This window comes from Cervus canadensis, chromosome 7 (genome assembly GCF_019320065.1).
Source record: "Cervus canadensis isolate Bull #8, Minnesota chromosome 7, ASM1932006v1, whole genome shotgun sequence".
NCBI lineage: Eukaryota > Metazoa > Chordata > Mammalia > Artiodactyla > Cervidae > Cervus > Cervus canadensis.
In genome coordinates, this window is record NC_057392.1 from 16,088,638 (window position 1) to 16,116,073 (window position 27,436).

General features: G+C 38.1%; 1 protein-coding gene and 1 pseudogene across 1 annotated transcript in view; one reads left to right on the plus strand and one right to left on the minus strand.

The window, feature by feature from the left end:
* MRPL3 (mitochondrial ribosomal protein L3) overlaps window positions 1–27,436 on the plus strand; it is a 50,881-nt gene that overhangs the window by 14,350 nt on the left and 9,095 nt on the right. Inside the window, exons 5-9 of the mRNA XM_043474410.1 lie at window positions 2,941–3,040; window positions 4,633–4,693; window positions 19,548–19,656; window positions 21,656–21,733; window positions 23,902–23,979. Of these exons, the coding sequence (XP_043330345.1) occupies window positions 2,941–3,040; window positions 4,633–4,693; window positions 19,548–19,656; window positions 21,656–21,733; window positions 23,902–23,979 (426 nt within the window). The remainder of the gene's footprint in view (window positions 1–2,940; window positions 3,041–4,632; window positions 4,694–19,547; window positions 19,657–21,655; window positions 21,734–23,901; window positions 23,980–27,436) is intronic.
* LOC122445118 lies at window positions 9,913–10,442 on the minus strand (annotated as a pseudogene).

Genomic DNA, 27,436 nt, shown 5'->3' on the forward strand with positions numbered 1-27,436 from the left:
GATAGGACATTATGTTAAGGAAATAAGTTGTCCATAAAATCTTCTATTCAAGAGTATTCACAATAGCACACACAAAAAAGTGAGAGTGGAGGGAAGAGCAGACAGCAGGACCTACCAGGAGCTGGGATGGAACAGCCATTAGTGTCTGCTCTCTGGAAGCGTACATGTTGGTGCAGTTGGGTGTGAGTCAGAAGCTATTGTACAGAAAATAAACAACTCAGAAATATATATTATGACAGATGGAGGGAAGTGCTTTGAAGATTAATAAAGTGAGTTCAGGGTATTGCAAGAGACAGAAAATGGTGCCATCTATTTTAGGTAAAATAATTAGGAAAGGTAGATTGATGTTTGGGTGGAGACCTGAATAAAATGGGGGAGCATATCATACCAAAATCTGGCAGAGGCATGAGGAGAGACATAAAGTGAGGGAGGTTAAGAGGTACAGACTTCCAGTTGCAAAATAAATGAGTCATGGGTATGAAATGTACAGTGTGGGGAAGACAGTCAGTAATTATGTAATATCTTTGTATGTGACAGATGGTAACTAGGCTTATCATACTGATCCTTATGTAATGTATAGGAATATTGCATCACTTTGTTTTATACCAGGAACTAGTAGTGTTATAGCTCAATTATACTTTAACAAACAAATTCATAGAAAAAGTTTTCAGATTTGTGGTTACCAGAGGCAGGTGATAGTGGGAAGGGGAATTGGATGAAGTCGGTCAAAAGATACAAGTTTTCAGTTATAAGATAAATAAATACCAGGGTTAAAATGTACAATATGATAAATATAATTAACGCTATGGTGCATTACATGTGTAAGCTAATCTTCTAACAGTTTTCATCAAAAAGAAAAAATTTGTTTTCCTTTAATTTTTTATCTACATGAGGTGATGGATGGTCACTAAACTCATTGTGATAATCATTCTGTGATGTATGTAAGTCAAATCATTATTCTGTACACCTTAAACTTACACAGTATGGTATGTCAGTTATGTCTCAATAAAACTGGAAGAAAAAATAGAAACAAATGGGCCAAATTTTGATAATTATTGACTCTGAATGTCAGCATTCATGCATATGTTTGAAATTTTCCTTAACAAAAGTGTACTCCTAAATTAAAAAAAAGTAAATCTCCCGTCTACAGTGGATAGAAGTGGTACAAACTTAAAAGAACAGGCATGTTAAATTTGCATAACATATAGAATTCATATAGAATCCATAGCCTACTGGGGGAGAAGACTGAAATCCTGGAAAAGCATAGAAAATGTTTCCTTCTTGCCCTTTTTAAAAATAGTGAGGCAGACATTTTCCACAGCTGTAAATAGGATAGGCAGTTTAAGACTTTGAAGAAGAAAAGGAAAGGGGAAAACAAATCTGGCAGAATGGCCTTGTAGGCAGAGGGCCAGTAGGTGTGGAGGACCTGAGGTGGCTGTTTAGTGAGTTCTTAGACTGGTAAGGAGCACATTGTCCCTGAGGCAGGGCAGGTTGGGAGAGCAGGTGGTGTTAGAACCTTGTAAACCATGGTGAGGACTTAGGACTTGATTCTGCATAAGATGCACACCATTGGGGAGATTGATGTAGCTTGAATTTAGGATTGTGCCAGTCTGTGAATGGAAAATAGACCAGGGAGTCAGTCAGGATTATGGAAGTTGGAGAACTAATAGGAGACTACTGAAATAATCCAGACAATATACAACTGGCTGGGATGGGGGTGAGAAGTGGCTGATGTGGCCTGTGTGTTTAAATAGAAGCTACAGGAATGGCTGTTTGATGGACATGAGATGTGCAAAAGAGAGGAGTTGTAGGTGACCACAGAATTTTTGGTCTAAAGAGAAGTACAGAGCTGCTGTTGAGACTCAGAAGAAGTAAGCAGACCTCATAGGGTAGGGCACATGTTGAGTTCAAGTTTAAGATGTGTTGAACTTGAGTTGTTCTATGATATCAAAGTGAAATGTTGCCTTGGCAGTAGGGCAGAAGAATCTGTAGTTCAGAATAGAATTTGGGATGGATATTGGAGAAGTGGATCATTAACTTGTCCAAAAACCAGAGGGTAGTAGCTGGAAGTCAAGTGGAGGCCTTCCAAGGAGTGAGTGACTGCCTGTGCCCATTTTTCCTCACGTTTACCAGTGTCTGGTGATTTTAACCAGCATGTTTCACAGGGGCTAGAAGCCCTTGGTGAAAGTGGGTCTGAGAAAGGGAGGAGTGTTTGTGGCTGAAGAAAAGTTTTTGTTTTAATATGAGTTATTGTGATTCTTTGTATGCTGATAGGAAAGTTCCAGTGGAAAGGAGGAAATTATTGATTCAGAAGGTGATGGGAATGATTTCAGGAGTAAAGCCACTGATGGTGAGAGGGCTTAAGAATTAGTCCACAGTGGAGGATTTGGCTTTATGAGAGCATTGACAGTTCATCTGTCATTGTGGTTCCCAGCCCCAGATTCACATCAGAAACATAGGGAATGCTGAAAACACACTGCTGCCTGGCTGCCCCCCAGACCAGTGAAGTTACAGGCTCCAAGCTAAGGCCCTGGCATTGGTGTTCTCTGAGAGCTCCCTTTGTGCCTCTTGGCACCTGGAGAGGGGTGGGAGGATGACAATGTGTAAGGTTGATGCAGGCAGTTTGATCAGCTTGGTGAAAAAAGCTTGCGGAAGGTCTCTCAGTTTTCTTTTTTCAGTGAAGTGAGAAGCAACATTATAAGCTCAAAGCAGGGAGGAGAAGGGAAGAGTGCAATGGATGAAACTCTCACCTCCCTTAAATAAGGGGAATGTGGTACTCTTTGTTCATTAGCGAAGCAGAGTGCACTCTGATTTGTTTTCTGGGCTGTTAGTAACTTAATTTAGATTTCTATGCATTAAATTCCACCTTTTTATTAAATTTTCTATGCATTAAATTCCACATATTTAATGTGTTGTTTATATGTGCTGTTTTTCCTCTAGAAATCTACATCTATATTGGAATTTTACCAGGAACTTGGATTGCCACCAAAGCAGAAAGTTAAAATGTTTAATGTAACAGATAATGCTGTTATTAAGCCAGGTAATCTGAGATCGGGGAGAGGAGGGAGGTAAAAATACCCAAATATGTGATTTGTTTAATGTCAGCCCTTTTAATAAAGCTGAGTTCACAATACAAAGTCCCAAACATTTATTTTTAAATATAAAACCGTGTCTGATTTAATCACTAGGGACAAACAGGTCTTTTTCTTTTTTAAGTGGAAGGAACTGTAGAGAACTCTTTGTTTTCCATGAAAGGAGGAGGAACGCTTTTGTTTTTAATGTACAGAGTGTTTCACATTTGGAAAAGCCTCTCCAAGTAAGTAAGTGAACTTTTAAAATGTGAAGTTCACTGTTTGTAGGCTGGTATTTTATTAAGTGAGGAATAGATTCTCACTGCGATAGAATAAGAAAATATAGCCAGAAACAGAAAAGTGACTGACCATGGCACCTTGATGTAAAGATTCTTACTTAAAAATTCCAAAGTATTTTACCTACTCCATGGAATATCAAAAAGTCACATTTGGCAATATGATTATATTAGTTAACGGCATTTTGATGTCTTTGAACTTTAGAAAAGCTTCCTAATATCTTGAACTTGGGTTCTTGAGAAGTGGACTGTGGAAGGATGTTTTAAGATTTGATATTTTACTACCTAAACTGAATTTCTTGAGGTAGAATACAGTTGCAGTAGGCCTTGTTAATTGGGGTGATAGAGTCAACCTTGATAAAGCTAGAATTGAAGGTTGTTTTTTTAAGTGCAAATTTTTCATCTTTGAGGTAAAGTAAATGGAGTTAACTAGTATAAACATGAAGTCTGCGTTAACTTTTGCTATAGCTCAAACTGTATGATACTGGGTTTTTCTGTGGATGAAAAATGGCCAAATATCAATTTAGGTGATTCAGCCTCATAGAAATTTGATCATTTTCAATCTCTCTATTTTTTCTTAATTCAAGGTTTTTCTCTGCCCATATAAATCCACGTTGGGTCCTACTTAAAGGACCCTATCCTCTGAAACCCTGCAGCACTTTACTCCTTGTTTTAAAACAAACACAAATTAGCTTTTGATTATATTGTCTACTACATTGGTTGCAGTTTTTTTTTTTTTTTTTGAAGTCTTACTGAGTGATGTTAATGTTGATTCCTGTTTTTGGATAACTTACCTCCAATAGGAAAAAAAGAAAAGCCTTTGATATCCTACGTTTTTTTAGTCATTCTCTTATTTTTATTTTTCTTATTAGAAACGGGAAATATATCTTAATATATTGTTACTCACAAGAAAAAAACAAAGAACCTCATGTATTTACCAGCAGGAACAATACTGTCACAGGAGTTGCCTGCTTCACCCAGTATCGTGGTGGCCTCTGAATGCACGAGCACATCAGTGGCTGTGGCTTGCTGACCACTCGAGCACCATGTGCCCCATGCTTCCGCCTCCGTACTGTCCATTAGAATGCATTTATTGAGCAATTTTATTATTTTATTGTTGATGTTTCTAATCATTAAAATTGCAGAAGAGACTATCCTGACATTTTGAAATCTGGTAGCTAGAAAGCTTCCTGTCTAGTTTGTTTAATGAAGTTGTTTCTGAGCTGACAAATTTCATATTGATTTTTTGTTTTCTTTTCATAAAGGCACTCCTCTTTATGCTGCTCACTTTCGCCCAGGACAATATGTGGATGTCACAGCCAAAACGTAGGTCCACATAACAGGTTTTTTCGTTTTGTTTTCCTTGTACATTAAAAAACAGCAGAGTGAGTGAAAGAAGTGCAGTCTTTCAAAGTCAGTGAATAAAAGATAAGTAATCATTATTCTCATTCATAATTCTAATCTTTAATGTAACTGATGGTACCAGTTTTTAAATTGCAGTGAATTAGTTGTGCCTGAAGAGTTTACATTTTAAATTGAGATGTGTGCTTCTTGAGATGGGACTAAGAGAAAGGTTACATTATTCAAGTTCCTTGTGGGCTGGGCCCACATCTATTTGAAGACAAAATGCTGCATATATTATGTTGGTAAAAGATACAGGAAGTAGTTAAATTACAAACATCTTGTACTGTAGAGCATTTTTGGAACTGTGTTAAAATCCCAATAGAAACTGGGAGAAGAAAACAGAATCACACCTTAGGCCTCTTCAGTAGCATGACATCATCTTTTGGCACTAGAAGGGACAAAATATTTTGTCATACATAAAGAAGAGTTCAGATTTGGTAGAAATGAACACTTATTTGTCACTCTAATAGAAATGCTGACTTTGTGTCATACTTTAAGTTCAGCACTGGCTACATAATCTCCAGGAAACTTTAGAATTTATAGAAGTAGTTTTTTAAAAATCAGTTGTGACAACCTAGAGGAGTGGAATGGGAAGGACAGGGGAGGCTCAAGTGGAAGGGATATATCTGTACTTCGGCTAGTTCACATTGTGTGAATGTGAATGCTTTACAACATTGTAAAGCAGTTATTGTCCAGTTAAACATTTAAAAAAAGGAGTTGATGTTAACTCACTATGGAATAAAGTCACCAGGCCCTTTTCAGTATCATTTCTTACAATCCACATGATCTAGGCTAAGCTTAACTCCAGATATCAGCTCTCGTCCATTCTTTTGTTTGGCCATGCCGTAAGGCTTGGGAGATCTTAAGTTCCCCTACAGGGATTGAACCCCCAATCCATGGTAGTGAAAGCGCGTAGTCCTAACTACTGGACTGCCAGGGAATTCCCAAGCTCTCATTCACTCTTATTTCTTGTTCTATTAAACATTGACGACAGTTTCACTGCTTTATGTGTCTTGGTTTTCCTTTTGTCATTTCATAAGGTATGCAGCCTGTGTTCCAGGGATATGCTGACTGAGAACCGTTTGAAAATGAAAATAGCCTCGAGGTGCTCTGGGATAACCTTAGATCGTAGTGACTGAGCCAGAGCTGCTGCTTGTGTCCACGGAAACCAGATAAATCTAGTGTCAGTTTCCTAAATGCAGTCAGATACTTCTTCACTTCCTCATTATTATTGCCTACTTTCAAATATGGGCCATGGCACACAGGTCCTAGGGACCTTAGGTTTTGATTAGCTATTTAGAAATGGAGGGGGTTTGGCCTGGAGAGGAGAGTAACGCTTTAAAGAGACTGTGAACCGTCCTCTTCTCCCTTCTTCCTGATTGTTGTGAACTCATTCCTACTTGTTGGGGCCTCTGAAATTACTGGTCTCACGGTAACGTTTGTCCTGCGTACCCTTGTGAAGAAGTCAAAATATTGGAACTATAAATCTTTGGTTTGGGTAGATAGGGAGACATGTGTTATGAATCATATGGTTTTACTTTTTAAATTACTAAATTATTACATATAATAAAATACTTCATGGTAATTTGTTAACTTACAGTTAATAATGTATGCTTTCCACTACATATTTTGTAGGATAAATGAGATATTCAGGAAGCCCCACAAAATCAGTTTCCTTTGTTAGCAGATGCCTTATGGCAGTGTTTGTGACTAGCTTGGATTGGAGCCCGGCCTTTTTAGTGTCTGTGTTCAGTAGATGCTTTTATTTCATATGGTGGTGTTGGGTTTCTTTGACTTCTTTTTTTTTTTTAATTTTTTAATTGAAGGAAAATTGCTTTACCGTGTCGTGTTGGTTTCTCCCGTACAACAGTGCAAATCAGCCAGAGTTACACATATATCACTCCCGTCTCGAGCCTCCCTCCCCTCCCCCCATTCCTTAGCTTCTCAGAAGCTGTTTTTAAAACTTCAGCCTTCTTGTGAGAGTGTGTTGGTTTTTTGTTTTAAGAGCATGTATCTAGAAGACAAGAGTGTGTACAGCCATGTGCGTTTCAGCCTCAGGACTAAACAGCTGATGAGAACTGAGAGAGGAACTAGCCTGGGGCTTTAAACTGTGGAGAAGGGGGACCTACGTTTGTTGTGTGGCTGTTGTACCGCCTTCTGTCTGACTGTGTAATGTGTGCACGGTACTCTAGAGTGTGTACCTTTTGGGGGTGTTACCTGATATCAAAATGAAACAGACTGATCTTTCACTAAATGCTGCTGATAGCTGTAGTTTTCATAGCTGGCATGTTATTATGGCCTCAGGGTGCTTGTAAGTGCTTTCAGATTTACAGAACTGTGTCCTCCTCATGTGAAGGTGTTTTGGATCTCTCCTGAGCAGGCTTGCATCTAAGCTACACACAGTCCTGGTGGCAGCTGTCACTGCCATTGACTTTCCCCATATGTGTGTGTACCTGTGTACATGCACGCACACATGAATCTGCTTGCTTTTCTTTCTCCTCTTTGAATTCTTCTATCTGCTTCCATGATGCTTCTCTCTTTTTGAACAGTTCCCCCAGCTTGGAGTTTTAGTCCTTTACAGCCAGTGAGAATGTTTTTTCCTTGTTGACTGTAAACGGAACCATTATCTTTTGGACATAGGCTCCAAGTTGTGGCAGTCAACTTTGTCCTCCTTTTTTGTACTTTGTCCTCCTTTTGCAGCCCCTGTTTTAATATTTTGAAACTTCTGGGTTCCATCATCTTGATTATTAATGATGTTACAGATGTACACACTGGAGAAAAAGTGTTGCACTGACATAGCTGGGTCAGATGAGGGACAAGGGTTCATAGCCTGGAGCAGCAGTTTCCACGCTTGAGTGGGCTTCAGCATCTCCAAGAAGGCTTGTTACACAATCTTCTGTCTCCTGCCAGTCTTCAGATTCATTAGATCTGGGGAAGTACCTGAGAATTTGCATTTCCAGCAAGTTCCCAGGTTGTGTGGATGCTGCTAGTCCCGGGACCACACTGAGAACCACCGGACTGGAGAACAGGAACTCATCAGTGAACTTGCTTTTCTGTGCTCCTTTACCCAGCACGGAGTCCCAGCGCCTGCCTTTTCTCAGCTCTACTCAAATTAGTCCTGAGAAATCTGTATGCAGGTCAAGAAGCAGCAGCTAGAACCAGACGTGGAACAACAGACTGGTTCCAAGTTGGGAAAGGAGTATGTCAAGGCTGAATATTGTCACCCTGCTTATTTAAATTATATGCAGAGTAAATCGTGTGAAATGCTGAGCTGGATGAAGCACAAGCTGGAATCAGGATTGCCAGGAGAAATACCAATAACCTCAGATATGCAGATGACACCATCCTTATGGTAGAAAGTGAAGAAGAACTAAAGAACCTCTTGATGAAAGTGAAAGAGGAGAGTAAACAAGTTGGCTTAAAACTCAGCATTCAAAAAACAAAGATCATGGCATCCAGTCCCATCACTACATGGCGATTAGATGGGGAAACAATGGAAACAGTGGCAGACTTTATTTTTTTGGGCTCCAAAATCACTGCAGATGGTGACTGCAGCCATGAAATTAAAAGATGCTTGCTCGTTGGAATAAAAGCTATGACCAACCTAGACAACATATTAAAAAGCAGGAACATTTCTTTGCCCACAAAGGTCCATCTAGTCAAAGCTGTGGTTTTTCCAGTAGTCATGTATGGGTGTGAGAGTTGGATCATAAAGAAAGCTGAGCACGAAAGAATTGATTTTTGAAATGTGGTGTTGGAGAAGATTCTTGAGGGTCCCTTGGACTGCAAGGAGATCCAACCAATCCGTCCTAAAGGAAATCAGTCCTGAATATTCAGTGGAAGGACTGATGCTGAAGCTGAAGTTCCAGTACTTTGGCCACCTGATGTGAAGAGCTGACCCATTGGGAAAGACGCTGATGCTGGGAAAGATTGAAGGCAGAAGGAGGGGGTGACAGAGGATGAGATGGTTGGATGGCATCACCAACTCTATGGACATGTGTTTGAGCAAGCTCCAGGGTGATGGACAGGGAAGCCTGGTGTGCTGCATTCCATGGGGTCGGACACAACTGAGCAACTGAACTGAACTGAACTCAAATGATAACATATGGACATCTGTTTTAAAGTACGCAGGTCTAATCAATCTGATTTCAAATAACATTGCAGTAATAGTAAGCCTGTGTATCACCTACATTTTAGTTAGCATGAAACTGAAAACTGGTTTCTTTAGTAACTGGCTTATCATCTCCTTTCCATTAGAGATTAATTTGAGACTTGTTTCTAATTGAAATTTACTTTTCTCATGTTGTAATAATTACATTTAATTGTTAAGTCTATACTTATATTTTGAGTATTTCAAATTTTTTACCATATATTTTCAGTTTTAATTACTGGATTAAATATATGTTAGAAATAACTTAAGAAAAATTTAAAATAGAAAAATAGTAATTTAAGAAAATATAGTGTTAATAGAATCTATCTACTTGAAGAACAAAATTGTCCACAGACATTGTCTTTTAAGTGACCAGTAACCAACGCTAGCAACCCCCTCTTTTTTTACATTTAAAAAAAAATTATTTATTTTTAATTGGAAGATAATTGCTTCACAGTATTGCGTTGGTTTCTGCCATGCATCAACGTGAATCAGCCATAGGCATACATATGTCCCTTCCCTTTTGAACCTCTGTCTCACCCCTCTAGGTTGTCACAAAGCCCCAGCTCAAGTTCCATGCATCATATAGCAAATTTCCACTGGCTATCTGTTTTACATATGGTAAATGTATATGTTTTCATGCTACTCTCTCCATTTGTCCCACCATCTCCTTCGCCCACTTTGTCCCCAAGTCTGTTCTCTATGTCTGCATCTCCATTGCTGCTCTGCAAATAGGTTCATCAGTACCATCTTTCTACATTCCATATATATGCCTTAATATGCGATATTTGTTTTTCTCTTTCTGACTTACTTCATTCTGCATAATAGGCTCTAGGTTCATCTGCCTTATTAGAACTGGCTCAAATGGATTCCTTTTTATGGCTAGGAGTCTCTTCTTGAAGACTTCCGTAAATTGTCTTTTCACTATGTAATTATCTTTAATGTCCAGAGTTTATAATTCAGGGGCCAGAGCTTTCTCCCAGACTGAAATTTATAAATTCTCATTTGGCTTGTGAGGCTAATAGGAGTACTTTTTCTTGTCTAATATGGTTTCTGGGAAAACTTCATTGAAGAATGTCCTCAGTGGTCATCTGATCAAGTGTTATTATGTTCCTCATCTTCTCCAGCTCTTTCTCATAGTCCTCAATTCTGGTCTTTGAGAGAGACAGAAACTCAGCACAGCTTTTCAGATCTTTTTCTTCATTGTCTACCTGGGCAGTGTATTTATCCTCTGGCAAAGGAACCTTCGGGGCATTAACTTCTTCTCAAAGTCATCTTTCAAGCCAGCCTTTGCCACATTGGCCTTATAAGCCCAGTCAATGGCAGGTGGTTTCTCAGGCAGGTTAGCCAACCTGGAGGTGAGGGTCTCATTCCAGAATTTCAAGGAATTAGCAGTGGCCTTTGGGAGATAATCTCCCTGAAAGCTACCCAGTCAATGGCTTTTAGAACAAGTTGCCATCCAGCTATCTTGAGGACCTTTATTGACCCGGGGCCCACAGTCCACAACAGGCTTCCCTGCATTTTTAAAATGTTCCTCTCTTAATGATTATGTTGGAAAATCTGCTTACATTGAAAAAAAACATTGTGTTTACCTGTGCTGTATTTTTAAACCAGAAATAGTTTTTTATCTAGAGTCTGAGAATACAAATTCTATTTAGATTATGTGGGAAAGATCCTTAACACCTAATATGTAAAACTATCCTATCAGAATAATTTTTCAGTTTTCATTATTCTATAAATAGACAATAAGTATCAGTTTTATGTAATTTATTCTAATTAAAGTCTAACATATATAATGATGCATTCCCCACACTACTATGACTGCCACTAGGTAGTGGTACTACCTGGTGTACTAGGACCCTTTTAAAGACTATATTCTTGTTCTGTAATGGCGATTGTATTCCACTGTAAGTTCTAACAGATGATGGGTTTGGAGGCTCAATGTTTTCCCTTTTCTTTCTCTCTCAATTTTGAGGAGGAAACATCTCTAGATAATGTAGAAAGAGTCACTAAGATAAAATATGACTGTTGATTCTACCCTTAACATACGATGTTTAGTCCATTGTTTTCTGTTGAATTCTAGCAGTGCTTATTTTAACTTTTGAGTTTTTCTTTTTTTTTTTTTAAAGGAGAAAACTCAGGAAAGAATGAAAGTAAGAAAAACAAAAAGAAAACTGTAAATACACATTCTGCATTGTTTAGGAGAAAAATGTTAGCTCTCTCTTAAAGAACTTGGAAGACACTGGTGATAGTGATGAGCCCATACTGGTGGGCATGGGACACTTTCCTGTCAGGTGTCTTACTGAACTTTGAATTCATGACAGTGGCATGCCTGAAATAATTTCTCAAATCTCAGATTGAAATTAGAAAACAGGTCATTCAGTTACTTAAAATATTTTTTTCTTTCTGTATGTTAAGATCACCTAAAAATCTGTCTATGAGTCTGGGCTAATGAAAACAGCCCATATGTTTTCAGGCATAATCTTATTATGTAAATAGCAATTTCTGACATAGTCTTAGAATTTTTGAAGTTATCAGTGTCCTTTAAATCCTCACTACCCTTTGGCTCAAAGTAGAAAAATATGTATGTATGCTCAGTCATGTTTGATTCTTTGTGACGCAGTGGACTGTAGCCCACCAGGCTCCTCTGTCCATGGGATTTCCCAGGCAAGAATACTGGAATGGGTTGCCATTTCCTTCTCCAAGGGATCTTCCTGACCCAGGGATCGAACCCACATCTCTTGTGTCTCCTGCATTGGCAGGCAGATTCTTTACCACTGAGCCACCTGGGAAGCCCAAAGAGAAGCAGCTGCCAGGAGAAACAGATAGGGTACTTACTTTGATAATGTTGTCACTGGTAGTAAAAATGAAAGGAGTAAGGAAGAGTTAATTTGGGTTCTTTCATTAAAACATCAAAATATATACAGAAATATTGTTCAGCAGAGCCTTCAGGTGATTAAAAAGCTAGGTAGGTTCTAACAAAATGGAGACTCTTTTGAGCTGTGTGCTCAGTCCTACATACTGTTCAGAGAAGGGTGCTTCCACACCCTTCAGAAACTCAAGGGAAAACAAGATACATGCTGCCTTCAGGGAACAATTGTTCTCCAGCCCTGCACATTTTAATAAGTTACTTTACCTACTGGTTATTCAAAGCAGTAAAATTTTAAGCATACTAGTGAAAAATTTCTAAATGAATAAACTATAGAGGGAAATAGTCTCTGTGAAAAAACTATTTTCTCAGTCAAAGTGAGGTGGTCTAGGGAGCGTGGTCAAAGCATGGCTCTGCTTCTCAGCAGCTCTGTGACCTAGACAGCTTTCTTAACCTCTCTGTCACCTCATCTTTGTTGTTGTTCAGTTGCTTAGTTATGTCCGACTCTTTGCCACCCCACGGACTGCAGCACACCAGGCTTCCCTGTCCTTCATTGTCTCCTGGAGTTTGCTCAAACTCATGTCCATTGAATCAGTGATGCCATCCAACCATCTCATCCTCTGTCTCCCCCTTCTCTTGCCTTCAGTCTTTCCCAGCATCAGGGTCCTTTCCAATGAGTTGGCTCTTCGCATCAGGTGGCCAAAGTATTGGAGCTTCAGCATCAGTCCTTCCAATGAATATTCAGGATTGATTTCATTTAGGATTGACTGATTTGATCTCCTTGCTGTCCACAGGACTCTCAAGAGTCTTCTCTAGCATCACAGTTAGAAAGCATCAATTCTTCAGCACTCAGCCTACTTTATGGTCCAACTCTCACATCCATACATGACTGCTGGAGAAACCATAGCTTTGACTATATGGACCTTTATTGGCAACGTGATAATTCTCCTGTTTTCATATGCTGTCTAGATTGGTCATAGCTTTCCTTCCAAGCAGCAAGCATCTTTTAATTTCATGACTGCAATCACCATCTGCAGTGATTTTGGAGCCCAAGAAAATAAAGTCTCTCACTGTTTGCATTTTTTCCCTGTCGTGTTTGCCGTGAAGTGATGGGACTGGATGCCATGATCTGTTTTTTTGAATGTTGAGTTTTAAGCCAGCTTTTTCACTCACCTCTTTGACTTTCATCAAGAGCCTCATCTTTAACATGAGACTAATCATACCACCTGCCTCATAGCCTCCTAGTGTTAAGATTGAATGAAATAATGCACATAAGGCTCTTAGCTCAAGATCTGGGATGTAGTAAATGCTCGAAAGTATTGGCTGCTGTCACTGTTACTGTTTTTTCATTTGTTTCAAATATTTTGTTTTGGTTTCAAAATTCTAAAGGAAAAATCTATGTTTTCCTCAGTAGGAAATATCTTTTAAAATGAATTAACTACATTAAGTTATTTAGAATTCAATTGTGGTGTTTTCTGATACATCAAGTTATTGCCTCTTAAACTGTTTTGTATAGCCAAGTAGTAACCTTACAAAGCACTCTAGGTAATTTTAAGAATACATAATACCTGCCACATTTAGAATTTACAGTGTAATGAGGATGCCCTTGAAATAGCTCCATGCTTCTCTGATATGCTGCTTTATTTTTGCTTTACTCTGTTTATCAGGAGGCAGTGTGACCTGGGTTGAAAGCATAACCAGATGCTTTCATTTACCAGGGATTTAACCCTGGGCAAGTGACTTAACTTCTCTGGATACATTTCATTATCTTTAACATAAAGGTTTAGGATTAAATGGTTTCTAAGTTTCTTCTTTTTTTTTTTAAATGTGGGTTTGGTTTTTTTTTTTTTAATTTTTTATTTAGCTTTTTTTTAAAGTACAGTCAATTGACAATATTATGTTAGTTTTAGGTGTACAGCAAAGTGATTGCATTATGTATATACATCCTTTTTCATATTCTTTTTCATTATGGTTTTATCACAAGATACTGAATATAGTTCCCAGTGCTGTATGATGGGACTTTGTTGATTATCTGTTGTATACATAGTAGTTTGTGTCTGCTAATCTCAAACTCCCAATATATCCCTCTCCTACCCTTTTCCCTTTTAGTAACCATAAGTTTGTGTTCTGTATCTGTTAGTCTATTTCTGTTTTTTAAATAAGTTCATTTGTATCAGGGTTTTTATTTTTAGATTCTACATATTTCTAAGTTCCTTTCAGTTATATAAATCTGTTTCCAAAAAATAATCCCTCAATTTCCCAAGTGGCATAATTCACTGTTTTCTATATTAATGAAGAAGTAATACTCAGAAAACTGTTTTGTCTTTTCATGATGTTACTTGAATTATTTGAGTTTTCTGTTTGGAGAAGAACAGACTGAACTTAGGACAGCAAACATGGTGTCTGGGTTTAATTAGGACAGCCAGAAAATGTTCCCTTCTATAAAAGGGCTGAAAAGAATCACTGCACATTTGGCTCTTTGTCCTACTGAATGAGGGACTTCCCTGGTGGCTCAAATGGTAAAGACTCTGCCTGCAATGCAGGAGACGCAGGTTCGATCCTTATGTCGGGAAGATCCCCTGGAGAAGGAGTGGCAACCCACTCTAGTATTCTTGCCTGGAGGATCCCATGGACAGAGGAGCCTGGCAGGATACAATCCATAGGGTTGCCAATGAGTTGGAACTTAGCAACTTAAACAACAACTAATGAATGATCTAGATTTAATGTCAGAAAGCTGTAAGCAGGGCACACTTAGCAGTCAGTTGTTGATAAAAATATTCCCAGATATTGATGGGAGCTTTATAGTTTTTTGACAGAAACAGAATACCTCCTGTTCAGGTCATGCTGTCTCAAAATCATCCTGGAGAGTAACAGCCAAACAGATCTTCCATGCTAGCTTTTACCTTGTGTGTGATGAAACACAGAGCACCTGAAACATTCCATGATGACACCTGTGTGCTCAGGAGCTGTTTTACATCTCTGAATAGGATTAGACAAGAATGCTGCGGAAACTGACTTCAGACATTTACATGGGTCTTCAGTGGCCAGGGCAAGACTTGGTGAAATTCCTTCAAAATTCCTCAGAGGACGCAGAATGGATGGACTTGAGAGTACTCCTCACCTATAGATCTTTTATTTTATCCTCATATACAAGTGTATCCAGAACCATGCAATCAAAGGTAGTTACCAAAGGTCCGTCTAGTCAAGGCTATGGTTTTTCCAGTGGTCATGTATGGATGTGAGAGTTGGACAGTGAAGAAAGCTGAGCACCGAAGAATTGATGCTTTTGAACTGTGGTGTTGGAGAAGACTCTTGAGAGTCCCTTGGACTGCAAGGAGATCCAACCAGTCCATCCTAAAGGAGATCAGTCCTGGGTGTTCATTGGAAGGACTGATGTTGAAGCTGAAACTCCAGTACTTTGGCCACCACATGCAAAGAGTTGACTCATTGGAAAAGACCCTAATGCTGGGAAGGATTGGGGGCAGGAGGAGAAGGGGATGATAGAGGATGAGATTGCTGGATGGCATCACTGACTCGATGGACATGGGTTTGGGTAGACTTCGGGAGTTGGTGATGGACAGGGAGGCCTGGCGTGCTGCAATTCATGGGGTCGCAAAGAGTCAGACACAACTGAGTGACTGAACTGAACTGAACTGAACCCACTAAGTAGGGAAATATTTCATAGATGTGTATTAAATCTTTATATCTGCTGGTAGACATTGAGATGTTTGTCAGAGTGTGACAGGGAAATGAAATTCATAGTTAGTAATCTCTGGAGATTTATGAAATACAGTTAGAAACACTAAATTATGCATTGTCTTCTGCAAAGTTCTTAATAGTCATACCTTCACGCCCTTCCTCCCCTTTTCTTAATACAGTCTTCTTAAACTTTTATTGAAAAGCCTGTTATATACAGCATTTGAAAACTATAGAACCAAATCAAGGAAATAATTATTTCTTCCAGACACAGTTAAAGCCAGTAACAGAGTTACTCTGAGTTCTGGTAGGTAGGGCACTACTTTTATTTATTTTTTTTTTTTATCTGCCTTTTATTATTATTATTTTTTTTTAATTTTTTTATTAGTTGGAGGCTAATTACTTCACAACATTTCAGTGGGTTTTGTCATACATTGATATGAATCAGCCATAGATTTACACTTATTCCCCATCCCGATCCCCCCTCCCATCTCCCTCTCCACCCGATTCCTCTGGGTCTTCCCAGTGCACCAGGCCGGAGCACTTGTCTCATGCATCCCACCTGGGCTGGTGATCTGTTTCACCATAGATAGTATACATGCTGTTCTTTTGAAACATCCCACCCTCACCTTCTCCCACAGAGTTCAAAAGTCTGTTCTGTATTTCTGTGTCTCTTTTTCTGTTTTGCATATAGGGTTATCGTTACCATCTTTCTAAATTCCATATATATGTGTTAGTATGTCTGTATTGTTCTTTATCTTCTGCTTACTTTCACTGTATAAGGGGCTCCAGTTTATTCCATTCATTAGACTGGTTCAAATGAATCTTTTTGACGCTGAGTAAATTCATGGTGTATATGTACCACAGCTCCTTATCATTCATCTGCTGATGGGCATCTAGGTTGCTTCCATGTCCTGGCTATTATAAACAGTGCTGCGATGAACATTGGGGTGCATGTGTCTCTTTCAGATCTGGTTTCCTCAGTGTGTATGCCCAGAAGTGATATTGCTGGGTCTACTTTTAGATGCTGCACAATCCCTGTGCTTCATGAACTTAAAGTATAGTGAGGAAAAACACCAAGAAACAAGGACAATAAAGTCTAAATTTAAATTGTATCTCTGAGATTTTTTTACATTTTGTTTTCGCAAGTATGAATGCTGAAATAAGTACACTTTTTGTTTTCCTAATTTTCATATCTGTTTCACTAGATTTGGACCTTAACGTTGTGTTCTTAGCTGATTTGAATTTTCCTTTATTTCATTTATTCCGCTGTCATTAAAAATGGCAGCAAAAAAGGGGTGGGTGAGATGAAAGCATATTATGTATTTTGTATCCCTTTTAGTGAGATGAAGGTTTTATTTTATGCGACCTGTGAAAATCCTATGTTGGAACTGTGCATGGGTATACTAAGTGTATATTCCTTCATTTCCTGCTTTTGTTTTGTTTTTGTTCTCCAGTTGGGTGACAACTGAGAGAAACAAAGGAATAGACACCTGTTCTGCACCCCCACCCCCCACCCTGGAGCAACAGGTGCCTTTTGTTCTCTACCGTCTCAATTCAGCCAGTGATCTGTCACATCATGTGTGTCTTATCCTTTTGTTTAAAGGTTATTTATTGAAGAGGCTCCCATTGTACACAGTATAACAACATGATGTGTTCTAGAACTAGATTGAAAAACAGTCTGTAATTAGCTGACAGTAATTAACACTTTCAGGATACCACTTTGATTTTGTAATCATCTGCTGGTAAAATGAGCTAAATTATCTTCTGAAATTTACCCAGAATGTTTTTTGTTTTTTTTTTTTTTTTAACCAGTGCACACTTGCATGCTCTCTCTGTAAGCAGGGGCTGAATCAGTTTGAGAACTCAGAAGATACCAACAAACTTTCTACCAAGAATGACCACTGTTAGTGTTTTGAAACCGTGCTCACTGTAGATTTGGCATTGCCACTCCCTTCCCTTTTTTTCTTTAAAGTGTTATTTGCTGAACAGTATCATAAGTTCAAGTGGCTTTTTAGGTACTTTTCTATTTTTAAATTGCAAAGCATTTATTTTTCAAATACATTCTAAAATTCAGTGTTAAGTTTCTGAAGCAAAACTGCAGTAAAATATCTTATTTACTTTCTAGATGCTAATCTTCCAAAGTTTATGGTGACTTTCAGTGAATATTAAAATTTATTAAATTTCTACTTTACCTCTTGGATCAGTGGTAAGCATTATTTTGAGTTCTTGAGGCCAAAAAGAATTATGTACAGGCACGCCTTGGATATATTACAGTTCAGTTCCAGACCACTGTGGTAAAGCAAGTCAAACAGATTTTTTCGTTTCTTAGTGCATGTAGAAGTTATGTTTACGCTGTATTATAGTCTGTTAAGTGTGCAATAGCATTATGTCTATAAAAACAATGTATGTACCTTAATTTAAAAATACTTCATGGCTTTTTAAAAAGAAACCATCATCTGATCACACAAGGTTGCCACAAGCCTTTCAAATTGTAAAATCCACAGTATCTGTGGAGCCCAATAAAACAAAGTATGCTGGTCAGTGTATACCATAAGTGATGTGTTAGTTGATTAATGTGTAAAAAAGCTACATTTAAATTATTCATATACAAATAGCTTTGACCTGTGATTTGATAATATTCAGCTGTTATATCCTATACATATTTGTATTGTTTTTATGTTGATATCATCTTCATTTGTCTAAAACAAGTCATCTTAGTCAGGTGAGCTTATTTACTTCAATTTGTTACTCTGTGATGATTATTTATTTAGTGATAGCTTTGTTAAATTAAGGGAACATAACATTTAAAAAGGTTGACATATTATTAATATCTAATGAAAGGTAGAGAAATTGTTTTTATCTTAAGGGTCTATAAAATATACCTGATAGAGTCTTACAGCTCATTCTAGGCATTTCTTTGTATCATTCGTCCTGATATATTTGACAATCAGAGACAAACTTTAATACTTTTTGAAACTTAATATTGTTTCTTTCTACATTGCATGATGTTTCTCTAGTTAGCAGAATTTGAAAATAGAATGGTTTTGTTTAAAAATTGAAATATTAGACTTTTAAGAAATTGTTAGTGTCTGATTTTATTTCTCCATTGGCTTCTGATTCAGACCTTGAAGCCAAGATCCAACTTCTCATCTTGCTGAGCATTTAGGGCATTATTAATATTTTATTTCATGTTCTATTGTATATTCCTGCCTGGAGTTTTAAAACACAATTGCCTGAAACAATAAGCATTTATTACCTCACCGTTTCTGTGATCATGACTCCCAGTACAGCTTAGCTGGGTGTCTCTGGCTCAGGGTCTCTCAGGAAGCTGCAGCTGACGCATCACTCAAGACTGCAGTCATCTCCAAGTTCAGCTTGGGGAGAATTGCCTACAAGCTCATTAATGTGGCCACTGGTGAGCATCAGGCCCACAGTTGTTGGCTACAGAAATCTGTGCTGCATGACTCTCAATAGGATAGCTTATGTTATGGCACCTGGCTTCTTTCAGAGCCGAGAGCACAGAGATGAAGCCAGTCTCTTTGTAATGTAGAGTCAGAAGTGATGTTTATCACTTCTGCCATAGTTTATTGCTCAGAGGTGAGTTGCTGGTCTACACAGACTCAAGGGGAGGTGATTGATCATACAGGGGCATGCATACTGGGAGGTCGAGGATTTTTTTGTTTTGTTTTGCTTTTTTAATTTTTATTGGAGTACAGTTGCTTTATAGGAGGTGGGGATCCTAATGGTTGCCTGCTGCATCTCTTGCAATGAACTTCTAAAATGTCCCACTTTTACTGTGTTGTTACATAGGATTAGGATGATAGAACTTCTGCTTAACTTGCTGTTGTCTTACAGTCTTTATATAGAATGAGACTCCAGGAAGTGGTGTAATCAGGAGAAAGATAAAGGCATGTTCTTTTGCAATTTTGCTTATATGGCTTTTTCTAGTTATTTAGATAAGGAACTTTGCTGAAACTCTAAAATACTGTCAAAGTATGCGGTTGGGGATATTTTACCTCTCTTCATTATGTAAATTGTAACCCATTTATCTTGCTCAGTATTGGTAAAGGTTTTCAAGGTGTCATGAAAAGATGGGGATTTAAAGGCCAGCCGGCTACTCATGGTCAAACAAAAACCCACAGGAGGCCTGGAGCTATTTCAACTGGTGTAAGTATAACTTAGTGATCCTCTTTTTAGTGGTGAACATTCAGCTTTTGTGTATATGGTGCTTTGGTCTGTCTTTGGGATCAAGTCACATAATTTGAATATTATTTCAGGTGGGTCCTAGTAAAAGTCACACTTCCATGGGTTCTGGCCTTTATTATTTTCCAAAGCCAGATGTGAATTATCTGGTTATATCCTATGTACTTACAGCCAATGTTTTCAGTACTGTCTGCCTACTTTCTTTCCCATCTCTGCCTCCCATGCTATACTCTGAAGTCTGCTAAAGTGATCAGGAATCAGTGCTCTTCCATCTGGCCTCACTGGTTCCTTAACAGGTTTGTTTCTGCCTTAAAAGAGACCATTGGTAAAAGTTGTCAAGGACAATATAATGATAAAGGGGAAAGTAGTAGAGAAAGAAATGAGAAATAGACAATAGGGGCATAGGAAGGAGAGAAGGAGTTTCCTACTACTAATTCAGCCCTAGTGAACACCTCCCAAAGGTATAGCCTAAAGAACCTGCAGGAATGTTACTCTTTGGAGCATCAGAGGATGCAAGGTCAATTCTACTTCTTATAAGGATGCAATGTATTCTACTTCTTATAAGAGAGATGCAGTTTAAAAACACTCTTGAGTTAATTTCTCACCTAGCAGATTGTGCTGTCAAGCTGTTTAATTTTTTCCACTCTCTTGACAAGGATGTTCTCTCATCCATTGCTGATGGAAATATAAAAGAGTGTATTCTTTATGGGGGGAAATGTGGTGATATCTAACAAACTACCCATGTATTTGCTTTTGACACAGCAATCCTACTTCTCAGAATTTACCCTGAAGATATTCTCCCAAAAATATAAAGATGCAGTTGTACAAAATTAGTCACTGTAACATTATTTTTAATTTATAAGCATAAATGTCCATACCTGGGAGTTTGGATGAACTCATCTGAACTCCCAGGTATAGTGGAATACTATGCTGCTGAAAAACAAACAGCAAGGTCATTGTGAAACAATGACATGATTTCCAGGATATAACAAATGCACACATTACCTGCTTATTTTTGCAAAAAGAAGGACAGAAAAGATAAACCAGAAACTAATGGGATTGATTATCTACTAATTATGAGTTAGAACAGTGTTGAAGAACTCAGTAGTGGCAGGAGTGATGCTGAAGATGTATTTTTTTATTACACTTTTTACTTTGGAACCATGTTAATGTTTTACATATTCAAAGTAAAATAAAAACAGGGGTGGAGGGATCCATAATGGAATATAATTAGAAAATGAACCCATTTCAGATGAGTAACAGACTCTCACTAAAGTGGAGGACTGGAGTGGACTAACTCAAGTAACTTGTGAACACAGTTGTTGGCTGTATACCCAGAAACTAAATTTAAAATGTTCTTTGTGCAAGTATTGAGTTCTAATTATGTTTTTTGAAGTAGTGTTAATTAGCCATTCTGAGATAATTTTCTGTGAACTATAGGATTGACCAGATGAATAAATATATTGATGATGGAAGCCAAGTTTCTCACTGTTGGAGATGACTGAGTCTGTCCTTCAGTCACTCTGCAGAAAGATAGTAACATCAAAAGCAGGGCTGGGAGAGTAGGACCATTCCAGCTGCAGTGGATGGATGGAGTTCAAGTCAGTTACAGAAGATTCATGAAAACAGGCCAGGCAGTCCACATTTTTTCTTTGAATGATAGTGAGATGTGTTTGTATGTCCTTCTTAACACCTTGTTTGCTGCTGTCTTGTTACTGAAGTTTTCTCCTAAAGATGTTCTCAGTCTCTGTTTTTATTGTTCTAATCTAATTTAGAAAGGGAATTTTCTAGGGGTAAATGTGACTAAATCCATGTTTAGTTTTTTACTGGGACCTAGCAAAATGGGGGAGAGGGCGTGGAATATTTTTATGACTTATTTCTTATTTGCATTTTGATTTGATTGGTACTGTTTGAAATTGAGAGGCACTACTTGGAAAGTGCTAATTTGGGTTCTCTTCTTTAGGATGTTGCCAGAGTCTGGCCTGGAACTAAAATGCCTGGACAATTGGGGAATGTGGATAGGACAGCATTTGGACTAAAAGTAAGTTTCTGGAGTGACTATTTTTAGGAATAAATTAATGCCTAAATGCAAATGTAACAGTATATGTATTTTAACATGTGTCAGTGTATGGTTTTACAGTTATCGAGGGGTGGGGCTACATGAGCTGTGTGTGTGCGTGTGTGTGTGTGTGCATGCGTTGGAGTTGCTATCAAATATATTCATTTAACATCCAAGCCATGGAAAATGCACTCATTAAAAAGAAAAAGTTAATTATCTATTATTTGACCTGGAAGATTTCCACAAGGTGTTATGTGAAAAAATAAATATTCAGAACATTATATGTAATACTCTTATAATAAACATAAGCTCCCTACATATATGTTGCCATGCCATGTAAACACAGAGTAGATGGTTATATACCAGATTATTTTTGATTAAATGTCAAATGTGTGGGTGGATGTGGGTGAGGAAAAGAGAGGGAGACAATAGAGACAATCAAGTTAGGGGAAAAAGTACTAAAAAAGCATTGTGCTCTGCATCCATTGTTGTAAAGTAATTATATATTTAAAAGGGGGGAGTTAAATTCACTCTCTTTGAACTTGAGGAATATATGTAATATCTAAGTGAAAATGATTTGTAGATAATAGGTGCCATATAATTATATTTTTGTTAAAACAACTAATCTGTGTATATGTATGAAACACATAGAAAGTACAAAGAAGAAAATAAGCCATTCAAAAGAAACACCTCTGAAGATAATCATTGGTAACATTTTGGTGCACATTCTTTCATTCTTCTTCTACATATATGTTATTTATAAACTTTAACCAGCAGAAGTTTTTTAAATTTCATATAATTAAATATAAGATTATTTTTCTTCTTCTGGTACTTTTATATGTGCCAGTTCAGTTCAGTCTCTCAGTCGTGTCCAACTCTTTGTGACCCCATGAACTGCAGCATGCCAGGCTTCCCTGTCTATCACCAGCTCCCAGAGCTTACTCAAACTTATGTCTATCAAGTTGGTGATGCCATCCAACCATCTCATCCTCTGTTGTCCCCTTCTCTTCCCACCTTCACTCTTTCCCAGCATCAAGGTCTTTTCCAGTGAGTCAGTTCTTCACATCAGGTGGCCAAAATATTGGAGTTTCAGCTTCAGCATCAGTCCTTCCAATGAATATTCAGGACTGATTTCCTTTAGGATGGACTGGTTAGATCTCCTTGCAGTCCAAGAGACTCTGAAAAGTCTTCTCCAACACCACAGGTCAAAAGCATCAATTCTTCAGTGCTCAGCTTTCTTTATAGTCCAACTCTCACATCCATACATACTATTAGAAAAACCATATCTTGGACTAGATCGACCTTTGTCAACAAATCTGCTTTTTAATATGCTGTGTAGGTTGGTCATAGCTTTTCTTCCAAGGAGCTAGCATCTTTTAATTTCATGGCTGCAGTCACCATCTGCAGTAATTTTGGAGCCCAAGAAAATAGTCTCTCACTATTTCCATTGTTTCCTCATGTATTTGCCATGAAGTGATGGGACCGGATGCCTTGATCTTCATTTTCTTAGTGTTGAGTTTTAAGTCAACTTTTTCACTCTTCTTTTTACACAGACATCTATTTGTATCTACTGTGTGTATTTTCTTTTTGTGTATGCATGTGTGGGACAGGAGAGATTTCAGTTTCCCTAGTATTTAACATTTACCCATGAGGTGTGGGTCAAACTGGATTTTCCCCCAACCCCTTTCTCAGTACTATTTCTTGACTATTCTCACTTGTGTAAATGTTTTCCCTGTGTAAAGATCTGTTTGAAGGCCATCGGCTCAGCACACTTTTTTAAAAAATTAGACCCAGAGAGATGATGTCTCCCCAGTTTCTAGTTGCAAACTCATATTAACTAAAAATAAACTTGAATTTCCACTTGTTACTCTTAATGGTGCCAGCAGAATATTGAGATATCCTAGTAGTCTTGATTGCTCAGTCACATTTATATTTAAAATGAGAGTTTTCTACCACTTATATGAGACATGTGTTGTGGTATTATAACACAAGTCATCCATAGGATTTGAAATTTTTATTCTTATTGAATATTTTGAGTTGCTAACATGATTCTGACTCCAGGCTACTTATAGCCTCAGCTTTTGTTTGTATTAATGCAAGTATATTCTCATACTTTCAACTCTTAAAGTTTGATTTTATTTCTACTTTAGGTGTGGCGAATAAACACAAAGCACAATATAATCTATGTCAATGGTTCTGTACCTGGACACAGAAACTGCTTAGTAAAGGTATGTATAACTGTCCTTATTTTCTCTTGTTCAGAGATGTGGATGTGTGCCATAAGTTCTCTTCTTACCCATGTGTGACTTGAAAATAAGTAGCTGTTGCCCCACGTGTTCTTTGCTAATTTTTCTACTTAAGTAGTAGCACCTGAGTGAGAAAATTGCATAAAATAACCTATAGGTTATGTCTCTAAAACCATAGACCCACACAAAGGGTAGGTCTATTAAGAGGCTCTTTAGAAATACAAAAAGGTTATTAGCAAAACTACTTATAAAAAATACCAATGTATCTCTGTCCTTCCAAAAACTTTTTCATTTTTTAAGAGTACTTTGACATGGGAACTGGAATTATGTGAGGTGAAAGTTAAATGATAGTCAACAAAAAAGATGGTTTGAAGTGGACATTTTGAGAGATTTATTATTATCACTAGCATTGCTCTGTCTTTTCCTTGAAAACGCATTTTTGTGTTCAAACATGAAGAGAAGAAAACATATCATACTAGATAGACTTGAAAAAAGTTCTTAAGCTCTTAGAGACTTTTTTTTTCCATCAAATAAAAACAAAATAAATATTCAACCTGGAATTTAAGTCAACATAATACAAAATGAGAGATCACTTTTGAATTTTGAATCATCCATTCTGAAAAATCAACTTGTAGTAGAAGTGTATCTGTAGTTCCCAGAAATAGGCTCTTCATTAATTTTCTAACAAGAACAACAAAATAGGCTGAAACTTAAATCCCAGATTTTTCCAGTCAGGTCAAGTAGGTTGCATTACTAGCATAAGGTACCAAATTTGTTTCAGTCTTACAGTAATTAAAATTCACTTTCTGGCTTCTCAGGCGGCTCAGATGGTAAAGAATCCACCTGCAATGCAGGCACCTTGTGTTCAATCCCTGGGTTGGAAAGATCCCTGGAGGAGGGCATGGCAACCCACTCCAGTATTCTTGCCTAGAGAATCCCATGGACGGAGGAGCCTGGCAGGCTGCAGTCCATAAGGTCACAAAGAGCTGGGCACGACTAAGTGACTAACACTTTCACTTTTCTGGAACTCTTCACTTCTTTGATTGAATTCTCATTTTTTTTTTTTAAGGAAAAAAAAATGCATTTGATTGATTATTGCAAGATTTGGGCGGGTTTTTGCTTTTTGTTTGTTTGGGTTTTTTTTTTGTTGTTTTTTTTTTTTTTTTGGTTTTCAGGTTTTTAGGTTTAAGTGCTTCCAAGCTCCAGGTCACCCAAGTCATACTGGTACTGGAAGCCAGCAGATTGTCATTGTGCTTCTCCTAACATTTTGGCCTCAGAATTCAATGCATTTCTATCTCCAGATTTTAGTACATCATTTTAAATATCACAACCTAATAAAAGAGAAAAAAGGAAAATGATCATTTTTCATAATAAATTATACTGGATAGCAGATGAAATTTTAAACATTACCAAATCCTCCTTTTCTCTCCATTTGCTGCATACAGTTCTAGGCTAGCTTCCAGCTAAGAGCTGGTCAGGTTTACCTCAGTATTGTCCTTGACACCAACAAGGATGAATAGGTCAACTACCTTGAAATACCATATGTGCAGGGTCCAGATCTGGTTGTTATAAACAATTTGGAATCAACAACACTTACTACTTAGATTTTCCATCCACTTCAACAAAGATTGCCTCCAAAAACTCAATCCACTTAATGACTGGTGGCTTGCTACCTCTAAAGATGTTCAGAAAGTACACTGAAGGCAATTCCAAAACAGGAATCCAAATACATTTTGAGAAACTGTACCATCAGAGAAATGTCTGGCCACTTTGAAGTATTGACACATGAGTGAATATATTTCCAACAAACAGATTTTGATAACAGAACTGATCTTGAAAAAAGTCTTTGAAATATACTATCCTTTAACTGTCTTTTATAACCTTAAATGTCCATCCCAAATGTTAAAGTGTGGGTTTAGGGGAGTGTTTTGTGGGCTTGTGCTTTAAAGGTCAAAAGTTTGGTAAATCTTCTGAAAATATTCACCCCACTTTGTCCATTCTTCCCAATGATTCCATAGCAGGTGAATAAGCCCCTTGTCCTTGGGGGTTGAGGCTCTTCTTGCTGGACTGGCAGCCTCATTAATCCACTCACTCCACTGGAGCTTTTGGCTCCATCAGAATACAGAGTACTAGGCTGCCAGTAACTTTTTTTTTTTCATTCTAAAGTTAGTAAGTATCTTAGGGATAATGAAACCTGTTTAATTAATGTAAGCTTTTTGTTGTTGGAATTCACTAAATGTATTAAGAGAGCCTAAAGAACAGTTTTTTACAATATAATATACTTACTATGCATGTGTGCTTGTCCCTATATCCTGATTTATAATGTGAGTTTATTTTCCTGTTTATTTTTGCCTGTTTCGTGTGTGTGTTCTATCTCCAGCTTTCCTAAAAAGGATTTGAACTGGTTTGCCATTATACATAAATATAAAAGAATGGAAGAGAGAGTCCTGAAGGCAGGGAAATAATAAAGCCAGTGGTAAGATTCAGTACACAAAAACATGTACCAGCAACTTTGGCAAAAGATAGTGGAGTAGAGGGACCTTGAGTTCACCTCTTATGAGCATACCAAAATCACAGCTAACTGCTGACCAACCATCAATTAAAAAAAAAAAGGCTGGAACCTCCCAAAAAAGATACTCTACATCTGATGATATAAAGAAGAAACCACAATGAGATGGTAGAGAGTGCACTTGTGATATAATCAAATCCTTACCACCTGGCTACCCACAAACTGGAGAATGAGTATATCACAGAAGTTCTCCCACAGGAGTGAGTTCTGAACCTAATGTCAGGCCTCCCCTGTCAGGCCTTCAGAAAGAGAAGCTCCCAGAGAGAGCATTTGGCTTTGAAGGCCAGCAGAGCTTGATAGCAGGAGCTCCACAGAACTGGGGGAAGCAGAGACCTTATTCTTAAAGGGAACATGCAAAATCTTATATGCACCTGGAACCATGGCAAAAGCAGTGATTTCATAGGAGCCTGGGTCAGACCTACGTGGTGGTCTTGGAGGATTTCCTGGAAGTTGTCAGGCAGCTGTGGTTCAACCTGGGGATGTGAAAACCAGTGGCAGATTATTAGGGAATATTCATCATGAACTCTCATTGGAGGCTGATGTCTTGCTTGGGTCTTTAGTACAAAGACCTGGCCCCACCCAACAGCCTGTAGGCTCCAATGCCAGGACACCTGGGGGCCAAGCAACCAAGTGGGCAAAGACATAGCTGCATCCATCAACAGACAGGCTGTCTAAAGACTTCCTGAGCCCATAGCCACCCTTGGACACACCTCTTGACACAGACCTACCTACCAGAGGGCCAAGAACCAGCTCTACCCATCAGTGAGCAGACACCAACCCCTCTCCCTCCAAGAAGCCTGCACAAGTTTATAGAGCAGCCCCATTCGGCAGGGGACAGATACCAGTAACAAGAAAACTAAATCACACAGC